This window comes from Thalassophryne amazonica, chromosome 5, assembly GCF_902500255.1.
Source record: "Thalassophryne amazonica chromosome 5, fThaAma1.1, whole genome shotgun sequence".
Lineage (NCBI taxonomy): Eukaryota > Metazoa > Chordata > Actinopteri > Batrachoidiformes > Batrachoididae > Thalassophryne > Thalassophryne amazonica.
In genome coordinates, this window is record NC_047107.1 from 743,511 (window position 1) to 762,793 (window position 19,283).

Genomic DNA, 19,283 nt, shown 5'->3' on the forward strand with positions numbered 1-19,283 from the left:
AATTTATTGACCCGCACACAGTAGCAGTAACAAGTGAAGGCACAATCGTTCACTCATAATAAAACAGGGTTACCCCCCAATAGTGGAAGCCATCAATCGCTCACTCGTTGTAAAACAGGGTTACTCACCGACAGCAGAAGCCTTCAATCGCTCACTCGTTGTAAAACAGGGTTACTCACCGACAGCAGAAGCCTTCAATCGCTCACTCGGAAAAAACAGGGTTACCCACAGACAGAGAAAGCCTCCAATCGCTCACTCGTAAAAAAACAGGGTTACCCATAGATGGCTGAAGTCTTCAATCGCTCACTCATAAAAAACAGGGTTATCCAGAGACGGCTGAAGCTTCCAATCGCTCACTCGTAAAAAAACAGGGTTACCCAGCGATGGCTGAAGCCTTCAAATGCTCACTCGTAGTAAAACAGGGTTACCCACTGACAGCTAAAGCCTCCAATAGCTCACTCGTAATAAAACAGGGTTACCCACCAACAGCTGAAGCCTCCAATCGCTCACTTGTAAAAAAAAAAAAGAAGAAAAAAAAAAAAAAACAGGGTTACCCACAGACAGAGAAAGCCTCCAATCGCTCACTCGTAAAAAAACAGGGTTACCCATCGATGGCTGAAGTCTTCAATCGCTCACTCATAAAAAAACAGGGTTACCCACCGACGGATGAAGCCTTCAATTGCTCACTCGTAGTAAAACAGGGTTACCCACCGACGGATGAAGCCTTCATTTGCTCACTCGTAGTAAAACAGGGTTACCCACCGACGGATGAAGCCTTCAATTGCTCACTCGTAGTAAAACAGGGTTACCCACTGACAGCTAAAGCCTCCAATTGCTCACTCGTAATAAAACACGGTTACCCACCAACAGCTGAAGCCTCTAATAGCTCACTCGTTGTAAAGCAGGGGTACCCACCGACAGCTGAAGCCTCCAATCACTCACTTGTAATAAAAACAGGGGTACCCACCGACAGCGGAAGCCATCAATCGCTCACTCGTAGCAAAACAGGGTTACCCACCGAAAGCGGAAGCCAGCAACCGCTCACTTGTAATAATACAGGGTTACCCACCAACAGCTGAAAGCTCCAATCGCTCACTCATAGTAAAACAAGGTTACCCACCAACACCTAAAGCCTCCAATCACTCACTCGTAAAAAAAACAAAAAAAAAAACAGGGTTACCCACTGATGGCTGAAGCCTTCTATCGCTCACTCGTAGTAAAACAGGGTTACCAAATGACAGCTGAAACCTCCATTCGCTCACTCGTAAAACAGGGTTATCCACAGACAGCGGAAGCCAACAATCGCTTACTCGTAGTAAAACAGGGTTACCCACCGACAGCAGAAGCCTCTAATCACTCACTTGTAGTAAAACAGGGTTACCCACCGACAGCAGAAGCCTCTAATCACTCACTTGTAGTAAAACAGGGTTACCCACCGACAGCCGAAGCCACCAGTCGGTCACCCGTAGTAAGCAGGGTTATTCACCGAGGGCGGCAGTGCAACGATACAAAGAGGAAATAACTAGTTGCTTGCAGCCTCTGGAGGGTGCGCATGCACTCCAACCAAGAAGATTGCAAGGCTTCAATAAGTGATCCAAAATATTTTCGACCCTCTGCTCTTCATGTGAGACGGAAAAAAGACTGAATGCTGGATGCGTGCTCCCATATACTGTTGACTGACATAACCCAGGTCATGCCCACTAACATGACTATGTTGGTATGACTCTGTGCATGTGTGCATGGAAAAATCCAGGTGCTAAGCACCGCCCTCTGGCAGTCAGGAAGAATGAAATAGAACCTGATGCTCTCTTGGGTCGATGCCTCTTGGTTTTATAAGCCTCCTGAACTTTCTTCAGAGACATCTTGTTTCTAAAAGTCAGCTGCCTGTGGGTATGTACAGTGGGGTAAAAAAGTATTTAGTTAGCCCCTGATTGTGCAAGTTCTCCTACTTAGATGAGAGAGTTCTGTAATTTTCATCATAGGTACACTTAAACTATGAGACAAAATGAGAAAAAAAAAAAATCCAGGAAATCACATTGTAGGATTTTTAAAGAATTTATTTGTAAATTATGGTGGAAAATAAGTATTTGGTCAATAACAAAAGTTCAACTCAATACTTTTTAACATATCCTTTGTGTTGTGTGGGCCGCCAGAAGAGGAGGTACTGCTGTCCCACCACCAGAGGGCGCCCTGCCTGAAGTGCGGGCTTCAGGCACGAGAGGGCGCTGCCGCCATGGACACAGCCGGGGGTGACAGCTGTCACTCATTATCTCTTGACAGCTGTCACCCATCTACACTTCATCATCTCACTCCATAAAGACCGGACGTCATCTCCACCTCGTTGCCGAGATATCATCTACCTAAGGAGGTAATACTCTCAGCCGTTGTTATTCTAAAAACACGTAATTCTCTGAGTTGTTGCAGGAGTTCCTGAAAAGCCTACTGATAACGGGACGCTACGTTTGGGGAAACATGACGAGTGACGCACATAGCCCTCAGTCTCTTACTGTGTTAGAGGTGGAGGTGGAATATCCACCATAAGTGTTACTGGGTGTTCACACACCCACATCTGATTGTTTCTGTTCCTCGCCAGCAGTACCAGATCCGACACGCGAAGACGGTGGCCACCTGGGGACTCGGAACTTGGCGGCTCCAGTATTTTCCTGGTTTGGTGGCGGAGGAAATCGTGTGGTTCCGGTTCCTCTCAGGACAGACGTCTTCTATCCTCGAGCCTGCCCACACGACACCTTTGTTAATTGATTTTTGCACCTATTCTGTAATCTACTGTGTTAAGTTGTGCTATTCACAACAGTAAAGTGTTCATATTTGACTTCCTCCATTGTCCGTTCATTTACGCCCCCTGTTGTGGGTCCGTGTCACTACACGTTGTTGGCAATGACAGAGGTTAAATGTTTCCTGTAAGTCTTCACCAGGTTTGCACACACTGTAGCTGGTATTTTGGTCCATTCCTCCATGCAGTGATGTTTTGGGGCTGTCGCTGGACAACATGGACTTTCAACTCCCTCCACAAATTTTCTATGGGGTTGAGGTCTGGAGACTGGCTTGGCCCCTCCAGGACCTTGAAATGCTTTTTACGGAGCCAATCCTTCATTGCCTGAGTGGTGTGTTTGGGATCATTGTCATGCTGGAAGACCCAGCCACGTTGCATCTTCAATGCTCTCACTGATGGAAGGAGGTTTTGTCTTAAAATCTCATGATACATGGCCACGTTCATTCTTCCCTTAACACAGATCAGTCCTCCTGTCCCCTTTGCAGAAAAACAGCCCCAAAGCATGATTTTTCCACCACCATGCTTCACAGCAGATATGGCGTTCCTGAGATGCAACTCAGCATTCTTCTTCTTCCAAACACGATGAGTTTTTACCAAAATGTTCTATTTTGGTTTCATCTGACCACATGATATTCTCCCAATCCTCTTCTGGATCATCCATATGCTCTCTGGCAAACTTCAGACAGGCCTGGACACGTACTGGCTTAAGCAGGGGGACACGCCTGGCACTGCAGGATTTGAGTCCCTCTCTGTGTAGTGTGTAGCCTTTGTTACTTTGGTCCCAGGTCTCTGCAGGTCATTCATCAGGTCCCTCCGTGTAGTTCTGGGATTTTTGTTCACCGTTCTCATGATCATTTTGACCCCACGAGATGACATCTTGCGTGGAGCCCCAGATCCAGGGAGATTATCAATGGTGTTGTATGTCTTCCATTTTCTTACAGTTGCTCCCGCAGTTGATTTATTCACACCAACCGGCTCGACTATTGTAGATTCACTCTTCCCAGCCTGGTGCAGGTCTACAATTTTCTTCCAGGTGTCCTTCGACAGCTCTTTGGTCTTGGCCATGGTTGAGTTTGGAGTCTGTTTGAGGCTGTGGAGAGGTGTCTTTTATACAGATAACAAGTTCCAACAGGTGCCATTAATACAGGTAACAGGTGGAGGACAGAAGAGCTTCTTAAAAAAGAAGTTACAGGTCTGTGAGAGCCAGAAATCTTGGTTGTTTGTGGGTGACCAAATACTTATTTTCCACTATAATTTACAAATAAATTCTTTACAAATCCGACAATTTGATTTCCTGGATATTTTTTTTCCTCATTTTGTCTCTCGTAGTTGAAGTGTACCTATGATGAAAATTACAGACCTCTCTCATCTTTCTAAGTAGGAGAACTTGCACAATCAGGGACTGACTACAACCCCTGGCAAAAATTATGGAATCACCGGCCTCGGAGGATATTCATTCAGTTGTTTAATTTTGTAGAAAAAAAAGCAGATCACAGACATGACACAAAACTAAAGTCATTTCAAATGGCAACTTTCTGGCTTTAAGAAACACTATAAGAAATCAGGAAAAAAAAAATTGTGGCAGTCAGTAACGGTTACTTTTTTAGACCAAGCAGAGGGAAAAAATATGGAATCACTCAATTCTGAGGAAAAAATTATGGAATCATGAAAAACAAAAGAATGCTCCAACACATCACTAGTATTTTGTTGCACCACCTCTGGCTTTTATAACAGCTTTCAGTCTCTGAGGCATGGACTTAATGAGTGACAAACAGTACTCTTCATCAATCTGGCTCCAACTTTCTCTGATTGCTGTTGCCAGATCAGCTTTGCAGGTTGGAGCCTTGTCATGGACCATTTTCTTCAACTTCCACCAAAGATTTTCAACTGGATTAAGATCTGGACTATTTGCAGGCCATGACATTGACCCTATGTGTCTTTTTGCAAGGAATGTTTTCACAATTTTTGCTCTATGGCAAGATGCATTATCATCTTGAAAAATTATTTCATCATCCCCAAACATCCTTTCAATTGTCCAAAATATCAACATAAACTTGTGCATTTATTGATGATGTAATGACAGCCATCTCCCCAGTGCCTTTACCTGACATGCAGCCCCATATCATCAATGACTGTGGAAATTTACATGTTCTCTTCAGGCAGTCATCTTTATAAATCTCATTGGAACGGCACCAAACAAAAGTTCCAGCATCATCACCTTGCCCAATGCAGATTCGAGATTCATCACTGAATATGACTTTCATCCAGTCATCCACAGCCCACGATTGCTTTTCCTTAGCCCATTGTAACCTTGTTTTTTTCTGTTTAGGTGTTAATGATGGCTTTCGTTTAGCTTTTCTGTATGTAAATCTCATTTCCTTTAGGCGGTTTCTTACAGTTCGGTCACAGACGTTGACTCCAGTTTCCTCCCATTCGTTCCTCATTTGTTTTGTTGTACATGTTTGATTTTTGAGACATATTGCTTTAAGTTTTCTGTCTTGACGCTTTGATGTCTTCCTTGGTCTACCAGTATGTTTGCCTTTAACAACCTTCCCATGTTGTTTGTATTTGGTCCAGAGTTTAGACACAGCTGACTGTGAACAACCAACATCTTTTGCAACATTGCGTGATGTTTCACTCTCTTTTAAGAGTTTGATAATCCTCTCCTTTGTTTCAATTGACATCTCTCGTGTTGGAGCCATGATTCATGTCAGTCCACTTGGTGCAACAGCTCTCCAAGGTGTGATCACTCCTTTTTAGATGCAGACTAACAAGCAGATCTGATATGATGCAGGTGTTAGTTTTGGGGATGAAAATTTACAGGGTGATTCTATAATTTATTCCTCAGAATTGAGTGAGTCCATATTTTTTTCCCTCTGTTTGGTCTAAAAAAGTAACCGTTACTGACTACCACAATTTTTTTTCCTGATTTCTTATAGTGTTTCTTAAAGCCAGAAAGTTGCAATTTGAAATGACTTTAGTTTTGTGTCATGTCTGTGATCTGATTTTTTTCTACAAAATTAAACAACTGAATGAACATCCTCCGAGGCCGGTGATTCCATAATTATTGCCAGGGGTTGTAAATACTTTTTTACCCCACTGTATGTCTGCCTATGGTTGGTAACAAGTGACAAAATCATGCCCTGGTTGACTGAAACCAGACCAGTTGCTGCTGCCTTCTTCTCAAGGCTTTTTTCCTTCAGTCGTGTGAATCAGCAATCCAACTCAAAACATTTTAATAATTTATCATTTCATCAAGCCACAAAAAGTAAAAAGATTCTAAACCACCAGGTACAGTTTAAGGAGAAGAAGCCATGAACATCTGACAGGCTGAAAGCACCGGGTCTGTGTGTTTCTTGAAGACTGTTCAAGCACATGTACACAGTTAAAAACAGGATGTGTTCTGCAGCAACGTAACGTTTACCTTGCTTGGTTCATTGTGCAGAGCTCCCAGCACGAGAGAGGGGACACTGTACTTCAAAGCAGAGCAGAAGTAGGAGACACTTGTCTCTCTGGGTGCCACAAGATCAGGATGGTTACACACCCTCTGTAACTGCATCAAGACCTGAAGCACACTAACAAAATGACCCGTCTTCAGCGCCTCCTGGGCTCTGGAGCCAGACAGTGGACAAGAAAATAACACCATCAAAACACAGGAAATCATGGTGCACAAATTACATATTCAGTACATTTTTCACTACAAAGAATCTGGAAAGAAAGCATTTCTGAATTTGCCATTCTAAACCAGTACATCGGGACTAGTTTTGTCAATTTCCCGATGGAAACCAGTGCATCAAGACTATTTTTGTTTGTCAAACTGCTGATCTAGGGCAGCACGGTGGCTTAGTGGTTAGTACTGTTGCCTCACAGCAATCAGGTCATGGGATGAATTCCCACCTGTGGCCTTTCTGTGTGGAGTTTGCATGTTCTCCCCGTATTTGCATGGGTTCCCTACGGGTGCTCCAGCTTCCTCCTACATCCAAAGACACGCAGGTTAGGTGGCGTGAAAACTTTAAAAATTGTCCGCAGATGTGTGTGTGGATGTGAAAGTGTTTGTCTATATGTGGCTTGTGACAGAGTGGCATCATGTCTAGGGTGTACCCCGTCTCATGCCCTATGACTGCTGGGATAGGCTCCAGTCCCCAGTGACCCTAAATTGGAGTAAGAGGTTGAAGATGAGTGAGTGAGTGAAGTTGCCAATATAAACCAGTGCCTTGCGACTATTTTTGTTTGTCAAACTGCCAATCTAAACCAGTGTGTCGGGACGACTTTTGTGTGTGAAATTAGTGATCTAAACCAGTGTGTGTGGACTATGTTTGTTTGTGAAGTGACTGATCTAAACCAGTGTACCAGGACGATTTTTGTTTGTGAAGTTACCAATGTAAACCGATGATTTGTTTGTCAACTTCCCAATGTAAACAAGCGCGCCATGACTATTTCTGTTTGTGAAATAACCGATGCAAACCAGCGCGCCAGGACTATTTCTGTTTGTGAAATAACCGATGCAAACCAGCGCGCCAGGACTATTTCTGTTTGTAAAGTAACCAATGCAAACCAGCGCGCCAGGACTATTTCTGTTTGTGAAGTAACCGATGTAAACCAGCGCGCCAGGACTATTTCTGTTTGTGAAGTAACCGATGTAAACCAGCGCGCCAGGACTATTTCTGTTTGTGATGTAACCGATCTAAACCAGCGCGCCAGGACTATTTCTGTTTGTGAAGTAACCGATCTAAACCAGCGCCCCAGGACTATTTCTGTTTGTGAAGTAACCGATGTAAACCAGCGCACCAGGACTATTTCTGTTTGTGAAGTAACCGATGTAAACCAGCGCGCCACGACTATTTGTTTGTGATGTAACCGATCTAAACCAGCGCGCCAGGACTATTTCTGTTTGTGAAGTAACCGATCTAAACCAGCGCGCCAGGACTATTTCTGTTTGTGAATTAACCGATCTAAACCAGCGCGCCAGGACTATTTTTGTTTATTAACTTCCCAACGTAATCCAGCGTGTCAGGGTTTTTTTGTTTGTGTAGTACAAATCTTTACGTCACAAATCTGTTTTGCCTTTACAGCAGACATTTTCATCTTAATATCAACTGCATGTGCGCACGTTGACAGACACAGATTCGTGTGATTCGTCTGATGTGAAAATCCCAGCTCACCCTGGCAGAGAGAGGATGTCCTCGTACAGGTTTCTCTGCCTGCTGGACAGGCGGCACCTGAGGATGTGCTCGTACATCTTGGGCAGCTGTTTCTCCACATCCTTTTTGGAACGCCTCAGGATGAACGGCTGGATCTTCTGCAGTCAAGAGTGTATCTACTGTGAAGCTGCCTATCTAGGACATGCTTGTGAAGTTTAATGTAGCATAAGTCATGTAGAATGAGTCAACGCACCCTATGTAGGCGGATGACCAGTTTGTGGCAGTAATCCTGGTTCTGGTCTGTGCCTGCCTTCACAGGGAAGTCTGCATAGGGCCTGGTGATTCCTGGCAAAAGGAAGTGTATCATAGTCCACAACTCCTTCAGAGTATTCTGTAAAGGAGTGTTGATGAGGAGGATCCGTTGTTCACTGGACAAAGACATTCTGAGTTATATTCAGTCAGTTATCAGCTGTAAGCAGAATGTGCTGAAAGAACAAACCCCGCCTTCGCTCTGATAGATGACAAATGCATGCTTTAGTCTGAACACCCTGAGATTTTGCAAGTTCTCCCACTTAGAAATCATGGAGGGGTCTGAAATTTTCATCTTCTGTGAGAGACATAATCTAATAAAAAAAAAAAAAAAAAAAAAATCCGGAAATCACAATGTATGATTTTTTTAATAATTTATTTGTATATTACTGCTGCAAATAAGTATTTGAACACCTGTGAAAATCAATGTTAATATCTGGTACAGTAGCCTTTGTTTGCGATTACAGAGGTCAAACGTTTCTGGTCCACTCATCCATACAGAATCTTCTCTAGATCTTTCAGGTTTGGAGTTTCAGCTCCCTCCAAAGATTTTCTATTGAGTTCAGGTCTGGAGACTGGCCAGGCCACTCCAGAACCTTGAAATGCTTCTTACAGAGCCCCTCCTTAGTTGCCCTGGCTGTGTGTTTGGGGTCATTGTCATGCTGAAGACCCAGCCATGACCCATCTTCAATGCTCTTACTGAGGGAAGGAGGTTGTTTGCCAGAATCTCACAATATATGACCCCATCCATCCTCGCGTCAATACGGTGCAGTCGTCCTGTCCCCTTTGCAGAAGAGCACCCCCAGAGTATGATGTTCCACCCCCATGCTTCATGGTTGGGATGGTTTTCTTGGGGTTGTTCTCATCCTCTAAACATGGTAAGTGGAGTTGATTCCAAAAAGCTCTATTCTGGTCTCATCTGACCACATGACCTTCTCCCATGCCTCCTCTGGATCATCCAGATAGTCACTGGTGAACTTCAAACGGGCCTGGACATGTGCTGGCTTGAGCAGGGGGACCTTGCTGCCCTGCAGGATTTTAAACCATGACAGCATCATGTGTTACTAATGTAATCTTTGTGACTGTGGTCCCAGCTCTCTTCAGGTCATTGACCAGGTCCTCTGTGTAGTTCTGAGCTTTCTCAGAATCATCCTTACCCCACAAAGTGAGATCTTGTATGGAATCCCAGACCGAGGGAGATTGACAGTCATCTTGCGTTTCTTCCACTTTCTAATAAATAATCATAACAGTTGTCTTCTACCAAGCTGCTTGCCTGTTGTCCTGTAGTCCATCCCAGCCTTGTGCAGGTCTGCAGTTTTGTCCCTGGTGTCCTTAGACAGCTCTTTGGTCTTGGCTATGGTGGACAGGTTGGAGTGTGATTGATTGTGTGAACAGGTGTCTTTTATACAGGTAACAAGTTCAAACAGGTGCAATTAATACAGGTAAAGAGTGCAGAATAAGAGGGCTTCTTAAAGACAAACTAACAGGTCTGTGAGAGACAGAATTCTTGCTGGTTGGTAGGTGATCAAATACTTATTTTATGCAATAAAATGCAAATTAATTATTAAAAAAAATCATACATTGTGATTTCTGGATTTTTTTTTTTTTTAGATTATGTCTCTCACAGTGGACATGAACCTAAGACGAAAATGTCAGACCCCTCCATGATTTCTAAGTGGGAGAACTTGCAAAATCGCAGGGTGTTCAAATACTTATTTTCCTCACTGTGCACAATGACCCATGTGCACGTGATTAGGACGAGTCACTTTGTATGTGTAACCTTGACCCCCCCCCAAAAAAAACAACAGAAGTTGGGCAGAAAACAGCTCACCTTCTGAGAGCAAATATCATTTCCCAGTGAGTCTGCGTCATCTTTTTAATGAGCTGCACCTCGTCCAGCACAAGGAGCCTCCACCTTCTCTTCAGAAAGTGTCTCTGGTCCTTCATCAGCAGCTTGTAAGATGTCACACAAACATGGAAGCTGTTGGCTTCCCCCCATAACTGCAGTCAAGACACCAGGTGACACAAATATTAAGACTTGCCAAAGCCACAGCAGGTTCTTCCAACCTCAAAATTATTATTATTATTATTATTAGAAGCAGAAAGACCATTCTTTTGTATCTGCGCTCTCGTCTGCCGCCCAGGTACAGGAGGATCTTGAGGCCGGGACACCAGCGTTTAAACTCCATCTCCCAACTCAGCATCTTGCATGTTCTGACTACAACAAGATGAGGCCCCCAGACACCTGCGGGCAGAAGTACAACCATCAGAGTCTGGAGGACTACAAAGACTGAAGCATGATGTTCAGTCAACAGACAACTGCTGAACTGGTTCAGGCCCCGTGTCCATACAACAGTTTTTTCTGCCGAAAAAGCTCAGAGTACATCCGCAAACATGGGGAGGGGGTTACATGGGATTAGTATTTCTGATTAAAATAAACAGAAAATGACTAGTTTTTACTTTAAAAAAAAGTGTACGGCCAATCTGCTGTCACAGATGAGCTTCTGTGTGTCTATAATTGTCAAATCAGCAAAGACAAACCTCTCCTCTCAGTTAAATGAAGAGCCGCTGCAGTGATGTCACAGCGTCTTATTGAAAAGTTCAGAGATTTTTAATTTAAGAGTGCCTGGATCAGGGGTGCTGTTTGACACCATGGAGTGAAGACGTGTCTCACGAGGCTCCGCAATAGCAGGAACAAAACATTCATTTTAAAGCACACTTACTTTTAAACCATCCTCCAACATATTTTTAGTGGTACGCTGTTACGTTTTTGGGCTGCTTGATTCATTCGCAGGCGACAAACTCTTCTTTGGCGACTTTTGGAACAGGCCACGGCTGCCATCTCGAGCCTTGCTAGTTAGTATCAGTAGCGGCTGTAGCCACAACCACACTCAACCCCGAGCCAGGAACGGTATTTGTCCTACACCTTCGGACTGGCTCGCTGACCCCCACACTGTGGCACCGAGACTAATTATTGTCGTGGACACGCGTGAGCATAAAGTCACTTTTCCAAACTTCTGAAGTGTTAAGGCTAACCATTAGCCCCGTTCAGCTGGCTACAACAGTGACGTCACCGTGTGCGCCAGCTTTCTCCCTGTTGGATTTGTTTTGGACTATTTTACTTGTTAAAAGCTCCTCTTTGTGCAAAATAGATAAGAGGGAAATGAAAGGTCGTCCTAAACGTGTTACTGCCGAGGCGGGTGTAGGAGCTGGTGTTCCGCCTCAGGACGAGGCTCTGGTGGAGAGTGATGAACAATGCTCGGACGCACCGCTCAGTGTGGCAACATTTACCAAGGTGCTAGAGGGTTTGAAGCAGGATATTTGTATGACGTTTGACTCCAAGATAGACTCTCTCACACTATGGTCAGAACTGAGCTTAAGGCCAATGTAAACGCCATCTAGACCCTTGTTGATGCTCAGGGGACCACCATCAAGGAGCTGGAAATTTCTGCCACCTCTTGCAGTGATGATCTAACCTCTTTTCAGGCCTCCGTGTCTGGTAGAGAAGGTCAAATATCTTCAGGTTAAATGTGAGAATCTTGAGGGAAGATCGAAGCGCAACAACCTTCGCCTTATTGGGCTGGCTGAGGGGGTCGAGCTGCCCAATTCCAGAGTTTGTCTCACAATTTCTACAGGACCTCTTGAGATTGGAGGAGGCGCCACTGTTGGATCAAGCTCACAGATCTAACAGGGAAAAGCTTAAAGCAGGGGCCCCACCACGACGGATTATCATCAGAGTGCACTATTTTCATGTAAAGGAGCAAATACTGCGTTGTGTGGGAGCGGCTGCACCTCTTCTCTATCAAGGCAAGAAGATCTCCATTTTTCCCAACTTCACGTCACCAGTAGCCAAAAAAAAAAAAACGCTCACAGTTTGCTAATGCTAAACGTCTCCTACGTTCATGTCCTGGAGTTGCGGAACTAAGGATCACATTACCAGATGGAGAGATACGCAAGTTTTCTGATCCCAAGGCTGCTACAGATTTCATTAGTAGGACACTGGGGACCACGGCTTCTTCAGATTTGTAGCTTTAACTTGATTGGAGGCTGATGGGAACCTTGTTCATTATTTTTTAACCCATATTGGTAAGAATTTATTCTATTGAAAATCCTGTGTCAAGTTCCCTATCAATGTAGGATGTGCTTTAGCTACTACATTTTGTTTTACTCAATTTTTTTTATTATCATTATTTTAAATTTATATTATTCTCGCTATTATTTTCTTTTAGTTCTACCTAGCTATTTTTAATACTATATATACACTTGGAAAAAAACTTAGTTTAGTTCAGTTATTAGTTTTTGTTAAGGGGAAGAGGAGATAAATTTGCATATTTATTGTTTTTGTTATCTCCTTTTTTAATTAACTTTTTTTATTTATCTTTAAAATAATTTTATTTTCTTATTATTATTACTATTATTTATTATTATTTTATTTCTCTTGTTTTTCCCTTCACCCTGTTTTCAAATTCCTTTTTCTGCCTTTTTGTTTTATTTGTACTTGGCTATTATTATTCTTTGGTAAATTTCCATATGCTCAACTGTGAAAAAATGTATATTTTGTTCCTGCTTGATGTAAGCCTGAGTTCTGCTGGGTCACTGGACGAGTGGAAGGAGGTACCTAGTGGGTAGCAAAAGGGGGTGTGCGAGCATCTTGTTTGGGTAGATGCTTCAGCAGTTAGGGGTAAGTTCGATTGTTCTTTGTTTGTTGCACTGTTTTGGCACAGGTTATTTGGTCTTCATGCGCTTGCAATGGGTCATCCTTTTTTTTTTTTTTTTTTTTTTTTTTTTTTTTAATAATGTCACAATCCAATAAGGGTAATGTACTGAGGGGTCAAATTTTCAAGTTTTGTAGCTGGAATTATAAAGGATTAAATCAACCTATTAAAAGAAGTAAAGTGCTCCATCATTTACAGCTTTCTTACAGGAAACTCACTTGAAAATCTCAGATCATTCTAGACTTCAGAAGGGTTGGGTGGGTCAGTTGTATCATAGTAAATAAATGAGGTTCAACAAAATTGTTACCAAAGGTTTTTCAACTGATTTAGGTAGCAAATGGGCTCTACTAGCCAGGATAAAAAATCTGCCATGATCTGGGTGGTGCTAATACATTAAATTCACAAAAATCCAAGATGGCCACCATGGTTGTGAAAAGTGCCATAATTTCCTTGCTATTAAAGCTAGAAAGACAAATAAGGTGTCTAAACCTATGTTTTTGATGTCAAGTCTTTTTCATTGATATTTTTACCTAATTTATGGTCTGTATTATGATATTTCAAAATTCACAAAAAGTCACAAAATATTGTGGTACAAATTGCATTTATTTATGCAGTTAAATTTAAAAATAGTCTATTATCATCCTACATACATTCACACAGACAAGATGTGAATCAAACATCCGTAAGATAGCACAATCTCTTGTAAATTCTAGTATAAACCCATCATCTAACAACAAATAATCCAGTATGTTTATGCAAAGTGGTCACAGTGAAATTAAAAATTCTCCCATCAAGTTTAGCTCTGACACACATATACTTGGATCACGCATTGACAGTCACACTAGTCTTCCAGAGACTCTGCTTCTGTGGTTCCTGCAGCATTGGAGCAGGTTATGCCCTTGCAGTAACCACAAGCCAGGGTACATGGCAGTCCATTCTTGCGACAGGAGCAGATGTTTCTGTCACACTTGCTTTGGCAATTGCATTTGACAAGTTTCAACAATGAGGCTGGTGCAGCTTCCTTTTGCATCTTCACTGGTTTGAGCCTCTCAGCATGTTGGCCCTCCTGCAGCAGCCAGCCCCACTTGGTTGGATCAAGATGTTTGCCAAGCCAGGTCTGAACCTGGTGATATACTCGGTACCTGTGGTACCTGGCTGCATCACACGTTGGTGGGAGAGATTAGGGGGGCAGATACACCAATCTTGAAGCCACCTTGCTGCTGAACCTGGCTGCCCTCTCAAAGTCAAGATTATTGCCAGACTTACAGCCATACAGCACTTCTAGAGCAGCCTGCCCATGCCTGTTAATGTCTTCATGGCTTTGATCTGCCTTCAGGAAGACCCTAGCGTGGTTCTTCAGTTGATGGCATATGCTTATTGCCATCACCTTACCGACTCCATGTGGCCTTGACACAGTGTCACAACCTGTCACAGCATGTAGGAAGAGTACTGAGTCAACAAGGTCAGCATCTAGTTGTTCTTGTAGGGTGCAGATGTTGATCTTGTTGGCTGTCTGCAGGAACATGGGATGATGTTCTGAAGTTAGATGGTGCAGCAGCAGGACCAGCAGGTCTGTATCATCCCCAACAACTGCCACTGATCTCCTTCTGGACATGGTGCATGCTGTTGTTATGATGTCAGTCTGCATCACCAGGGCTGTGGAGAACCTCAACACCAGCTTTCTCCAGCTCACTGCCGATGAAGTGCAGGAACTTCTGTTTGTTCTTTGTGCTGGCAAGGAAGGCCTTCTTCTTCATTGTAAGGTGCATGTCTGGCCTGAAGTTCACATCTGCCCCGACGTGCTGGGAGTTTGCACTTCTTCTCTGATGGGCTTCATCTTTGGTTGATAGACCACTTGCATAGCCATCAAATACTACAACAGCATGGTTATAATGACGATGTACATACTGCACATACAGAGTCGACAGATTGATATATGTTGTGTGGCTGGGCCATGGCAGCCGTTGCAAGAGTGCACCACCATCAAGGATATACACCAAATCATCTGGACAGCGACTCACTACACAAGATGGCATCTTCTTTACCAGGCCTGTCAGGAGACTTGCCTTGTCAGGCAGACGCATCAGTAGATTCTTGTAAAACAGTGCTACAGGATAAGATGACAACTCATATGTGAATAACGTTTGGGTGTCAACAGTCCCCGTACCAGCCACAACAAGGCGTTGGAACAACTGTTTGGGGTCTATCTCCAAGCGTTCACCTTCAACAGTGATGTAAGTGGAGGAGGCAAGTGTGGTGACTTGATCCCTCTTGCAAAACTTGTATTCTGCAACAGATTTGCCCTGCATAGATTGCAATATGGCCTGACCAACTGACTGCATTGTCGACATTAACAGACTTGTCAGCGATAACTCCAGATGACAGACTTCATAGTTCCCTTGAATTGTGTGAGAAGGGCTTCCGTTCTGAGAAGTAGTGAAGAATAGTCTGTACATCCTTGGCATCTCTAGCTATCCTAGATGCAGACCTGTTCTTGTGGACCTCTGCTTCCTTGGTGTCAAGAAGACCAGTAATCTCATTCATGACTTCTGCGCATGCAGGGGTAGACAGCAACCATATCAGACTAGTAGACTCTTCAAAACCTCGGCCTCTTGTCAGACCACCAACTGCTTTGACGTTCCTCATCAGGACTTGCTCAATGTATAGGTCACTGTATATCCCTGCCCAATACTTGTCAGTTCTTCTTAGGACAAAAAAGCCATCGATGAACTTGCTGTATCCTGTGCGACCTGCCCTGATGAATGAACGGAAGATAGCAACTAGTGTCAAGTACATGAACCACAGCTTGGCTGTGCGGTGTCCACCCAGAGATCCACGCCATCCTGCAGAAGCTGCCTTGAGCTGTGATATGGAATCAGACGTCAGAGCTTCTTCAGAGTTTTCTTTGTTGAAAACCAAGAGTCATCACATGACTATACTGGTAACTAGGCTTGTTTGTTTTTTTCTTGGCAAGAGACTGTTCGACAAAGACCCCACAGAGCAGATAATGTGTTTTGAAATCAAAGGCACCTTCCTGAGATCTGAGATTCACTCTTGTAACAGGTGATTGTGAATGTCGGTACTTTTGAGCAGTTTTGATAGCTTTTGGGTTTGTGTGTATCTTTCTGCATAACTTATGCACCAGGTGGTCATGATGTTCAGAGAAAACAATATCAGGAACGTCCAAGTATCAAAACATGATTGGCCTTGTTGATTCCAACACATCCTTTATCAGTTAACTTGACATAGTCGCTGGAAGAAAGATCTATCAGCTGTCCACAGATAACACAAGCCATGCTTGCAACACCTACTTCAGTGACCCTCCTCCACACTGATGTTACCTGCAATCGATTACAGATATTGCTTACTGACTTTGGATATGATGATGTATTGAGACTTAAATGGCTATATGATAAAGAAGTACTAGAACATTTAAGTTCCCTTAAAACATATGATACTTTAACAGTGACTGCTAATTTGTCACAGAAAAAATTAAGTAAAACAGAATTACAGTTACTCTGTAACAGAATTACACTTACTGTGACTTAGTAACCATGTGCTTTGGGTTCCAGTTGAGTGTTGGGTTTCAATACTAGTTGGACACTGGATCACGGCTGGTTGAGTCATGATCCATTGTGTCTCAAAAGCTTCACCTTGTGCTATACATTTAGGATTGACAAATTTTTATGGGGGAGGTGATGGTCTAGTGGTTAAGGTGTTGGGCTTGAGTGTTGGGTGAATGTGAGGCATAATTGTAAAGCGCTTTGAGCGTCTGATACAGATGGAAAAGCGCTATATAAATGCAGTCCATTTACCATTTTATAGTTCAGTAAATTCTAGGTAATTTTATTTGTAATTGTTTCCCAATGTGAATTAATGTTTTGGGTAAGAAAAGTACTATGTACTATTATCTCCAAATATATAGGAAGCAGTGTAAATTTATTAACGGAAATGACTTCCTTGACATCAAAAACATAGGTTTAGACACCTTATTTGCCTTTCTAGCTTTAATAGCAAGGAAATTATGGCACTTTTCACAACCATGGTGGCCATCTTGGATTTTCGTGAATTTAAGGTATTGGCACCACCCAGATCATGGCAGATTTTTTATCCTGGCTACTAGAGTCTATTTCCTACCTAAAGCAGTCGAAAAACCTTTGTTAACAATTCTGTTGAACCTAGGCCTTTTTTTCAGCTTTATCTACTGGACTATCATTCAACTTTTCAAAGTAAGGCCCGGGGTGCTGCCATTTGTTTGTTCTAATGTTATTGCTGATCCTAATGGTAGATACATCATTCTTAGTGGAAGTATCTTATACAAAATTAATTTTGGCTAATGTGTATGCGCCCAATTGGGATGTTTGTAATTTTTTTTTAGTTCTTTTTTAACAAAAATTCCAGATTTATCCTCACATGTTTTGGTTTTGGGTGGTGATCTCAACTGCTGGTTGAGTCAGCTGGACCGATCATCAAATAATCCTATCAGACAATCACATCCTTCCAAAGTTGTAAATAATTTTCTCAAGGAATTCTCAGTTATTGATGCCTGGCGTTCTCTTAATCCTACTCGGAGAGAATACACATTTTTCTCCCCAGTTCATCATACGCATTGATTACTTTCTCCTGGACTGTTGGCTCATACCTCATATCCGCGCCTGTTCTCATAATGCTATTATCATTTTAGATCATGCCCCAGTGACATTGGACTTGGTGGTGGGCGGTGGCGCTTTCTCTTTTGTCCCATGGCGCATGAATACGTGCCTGTTGTCTGATAACTCTGTTGACTTTGTGGTGTCAAAAATTGATCTATTTGTTGCCACAAACAATATACCCGGTACATCGCCTTCCCTTCTGTGGGAGGCATTTAAGGCTTTTATACGGGGACATATTATTTCTTACAGTAGTTTTGATGTGAAGCAAAGAAAGGCAAAGTTATCAGAACTTACAACCCAAATTCGTCAGTTAGATGAATTGTATGTCACCTCTCCTTTACCCGAAGTATATAATGATAGATTGTCTTTGCAGGCAGAATTTGATCGCTTATCGTCAGTCCAGGCTGAGGAGATGTTGAAGGCACAACACGCCCAAGTACACGCCCCAAATACGGTGACAAGGCCAGTAAACCACTCTTTCATCAGCTCCATAGCGTGTCGACAGCACATCTTATTCCACAGATCCAAACCCCTGGTGGTGTTTCATCTGACCCTCAAATAATTAACGATCAGATTCGAAACTTCTATTCATCACTTTATATCTCTGAATGTTCTTTTAGTATTCCGTCTTTGGACTCATTCTTTGACAACCTTGTCTGTCCTGTATTGGATAGAGCAGAGTCTTAAGTTGGAGGAGCCTATTGGTGTCGGGGAGGTTCTTCACGCAATTAATACTATGCAGGGTTTTAAATGTCCTGGGCAGGATGGACTCCCTGTTGAATTTTATAGAAAGTTTATTCTTAAATTGGCCCCACTCCTTTTGAAGATGTTTAATCACTCATTTGAATCTGGCTCTCTTCCTGCCTCTTTATTACAGGCCTCCATATCCCTAATCCCGAAGAAGGATAATGACCCACTGTCCTGTGGCTCCTATCGCCCGATTTCACTTCTAAACGTAGGCCATAAAATTCTTGCAAAACTTTTGGCCCTTCGTCTAGAAACCATATTGCCATCAGTAATCAGTCCTGACCAGACTGGATTTATTAAGGGCAGATATACCTTCTCTAACCTTAGATGCTTGTTTAATATACTTTACAACCCTACAGACTCTGTTGAAGCTAAATTTGCACTTATTTTGGACGCTGAGAAGGCGTTTCACAGGGTCAAGTGGGGTTACCTTTTCTATGTGCTTTGAACGATTCGGATTTGGTCATAAGTTTGTCTCATGGATAAAGCTTTTATACACTACCCCACTTGCCTCTGTCAAAACAAATTCTATTTACTCAAAATTTTTTTCCTGTTTTTAGAGGCACTAGACAGGGCTGCCCTGTGTCTCCACTACTTTTTGCGATTGCCACAGAACCACTGGCCATCTCACTTAGATCTAATGCACATATCATTGGAGTCATGTGACTTGGCCTTGAACAAAAGGTTTCCCTGTACGCTGACAACTTGCTTCTCTACATTTCAAAACCAGCTTCTTCAATTCCCACTGTTCTCTCAATTCTTGACCAGTTTAGCCGTACTTCTGGCTACAAATTAAACCTAGGTAAAGCGAAATCTTTCCCTTGATTTCTGCAGCTCGAAATTATTCATTGGCTTCCTTTCCATTTCGGGTTACACTTGAAGGTACGTATTACATATTTAGGGGTGAAAGCTAAAAGTAAATTTTGTG

The 19,283-nt window shown here is 42.8% G+C and overlaps 1 protein-coding gene across 2 annotated transcripts in view; it reads right to left on the reverse strand.

Annotated features, from left to right (window-relative positions):
- Positions 1-19,283, reverse strand: part of ep400 (E1A binding protein p400) — a 231,378-nt gene that overhangs the window by 162,491 nt on the left and 49,604 nt on the right. For both annotated transcript variants that reach the window (XM_034169641.1, XM_034169640.1), the window contains 5 exons: positions 10,350-10,486; positions 10,073-10,242; positions 8,186-8,360; positions 7,954-8,090; positions 6,216-6,402 (listed from right to left, as the gene is read on the reverse strand). In XM_034169641.1, coding sequence (XP_034025532.1) covers positions 6,216-6,402; positions 7,954-8,090; positions 8,186-8,360; positions 10,073-10,242; positions 10,350-10,486 — 806 coding nt within the window. The remainder of the gene's footprint in view (positions 1-6,215; positions 6,403-7,953; positions 8,091-8,185; positions 8,361-10,072; positions 10,243-10,349; positions 10,487-19,283) is intronic.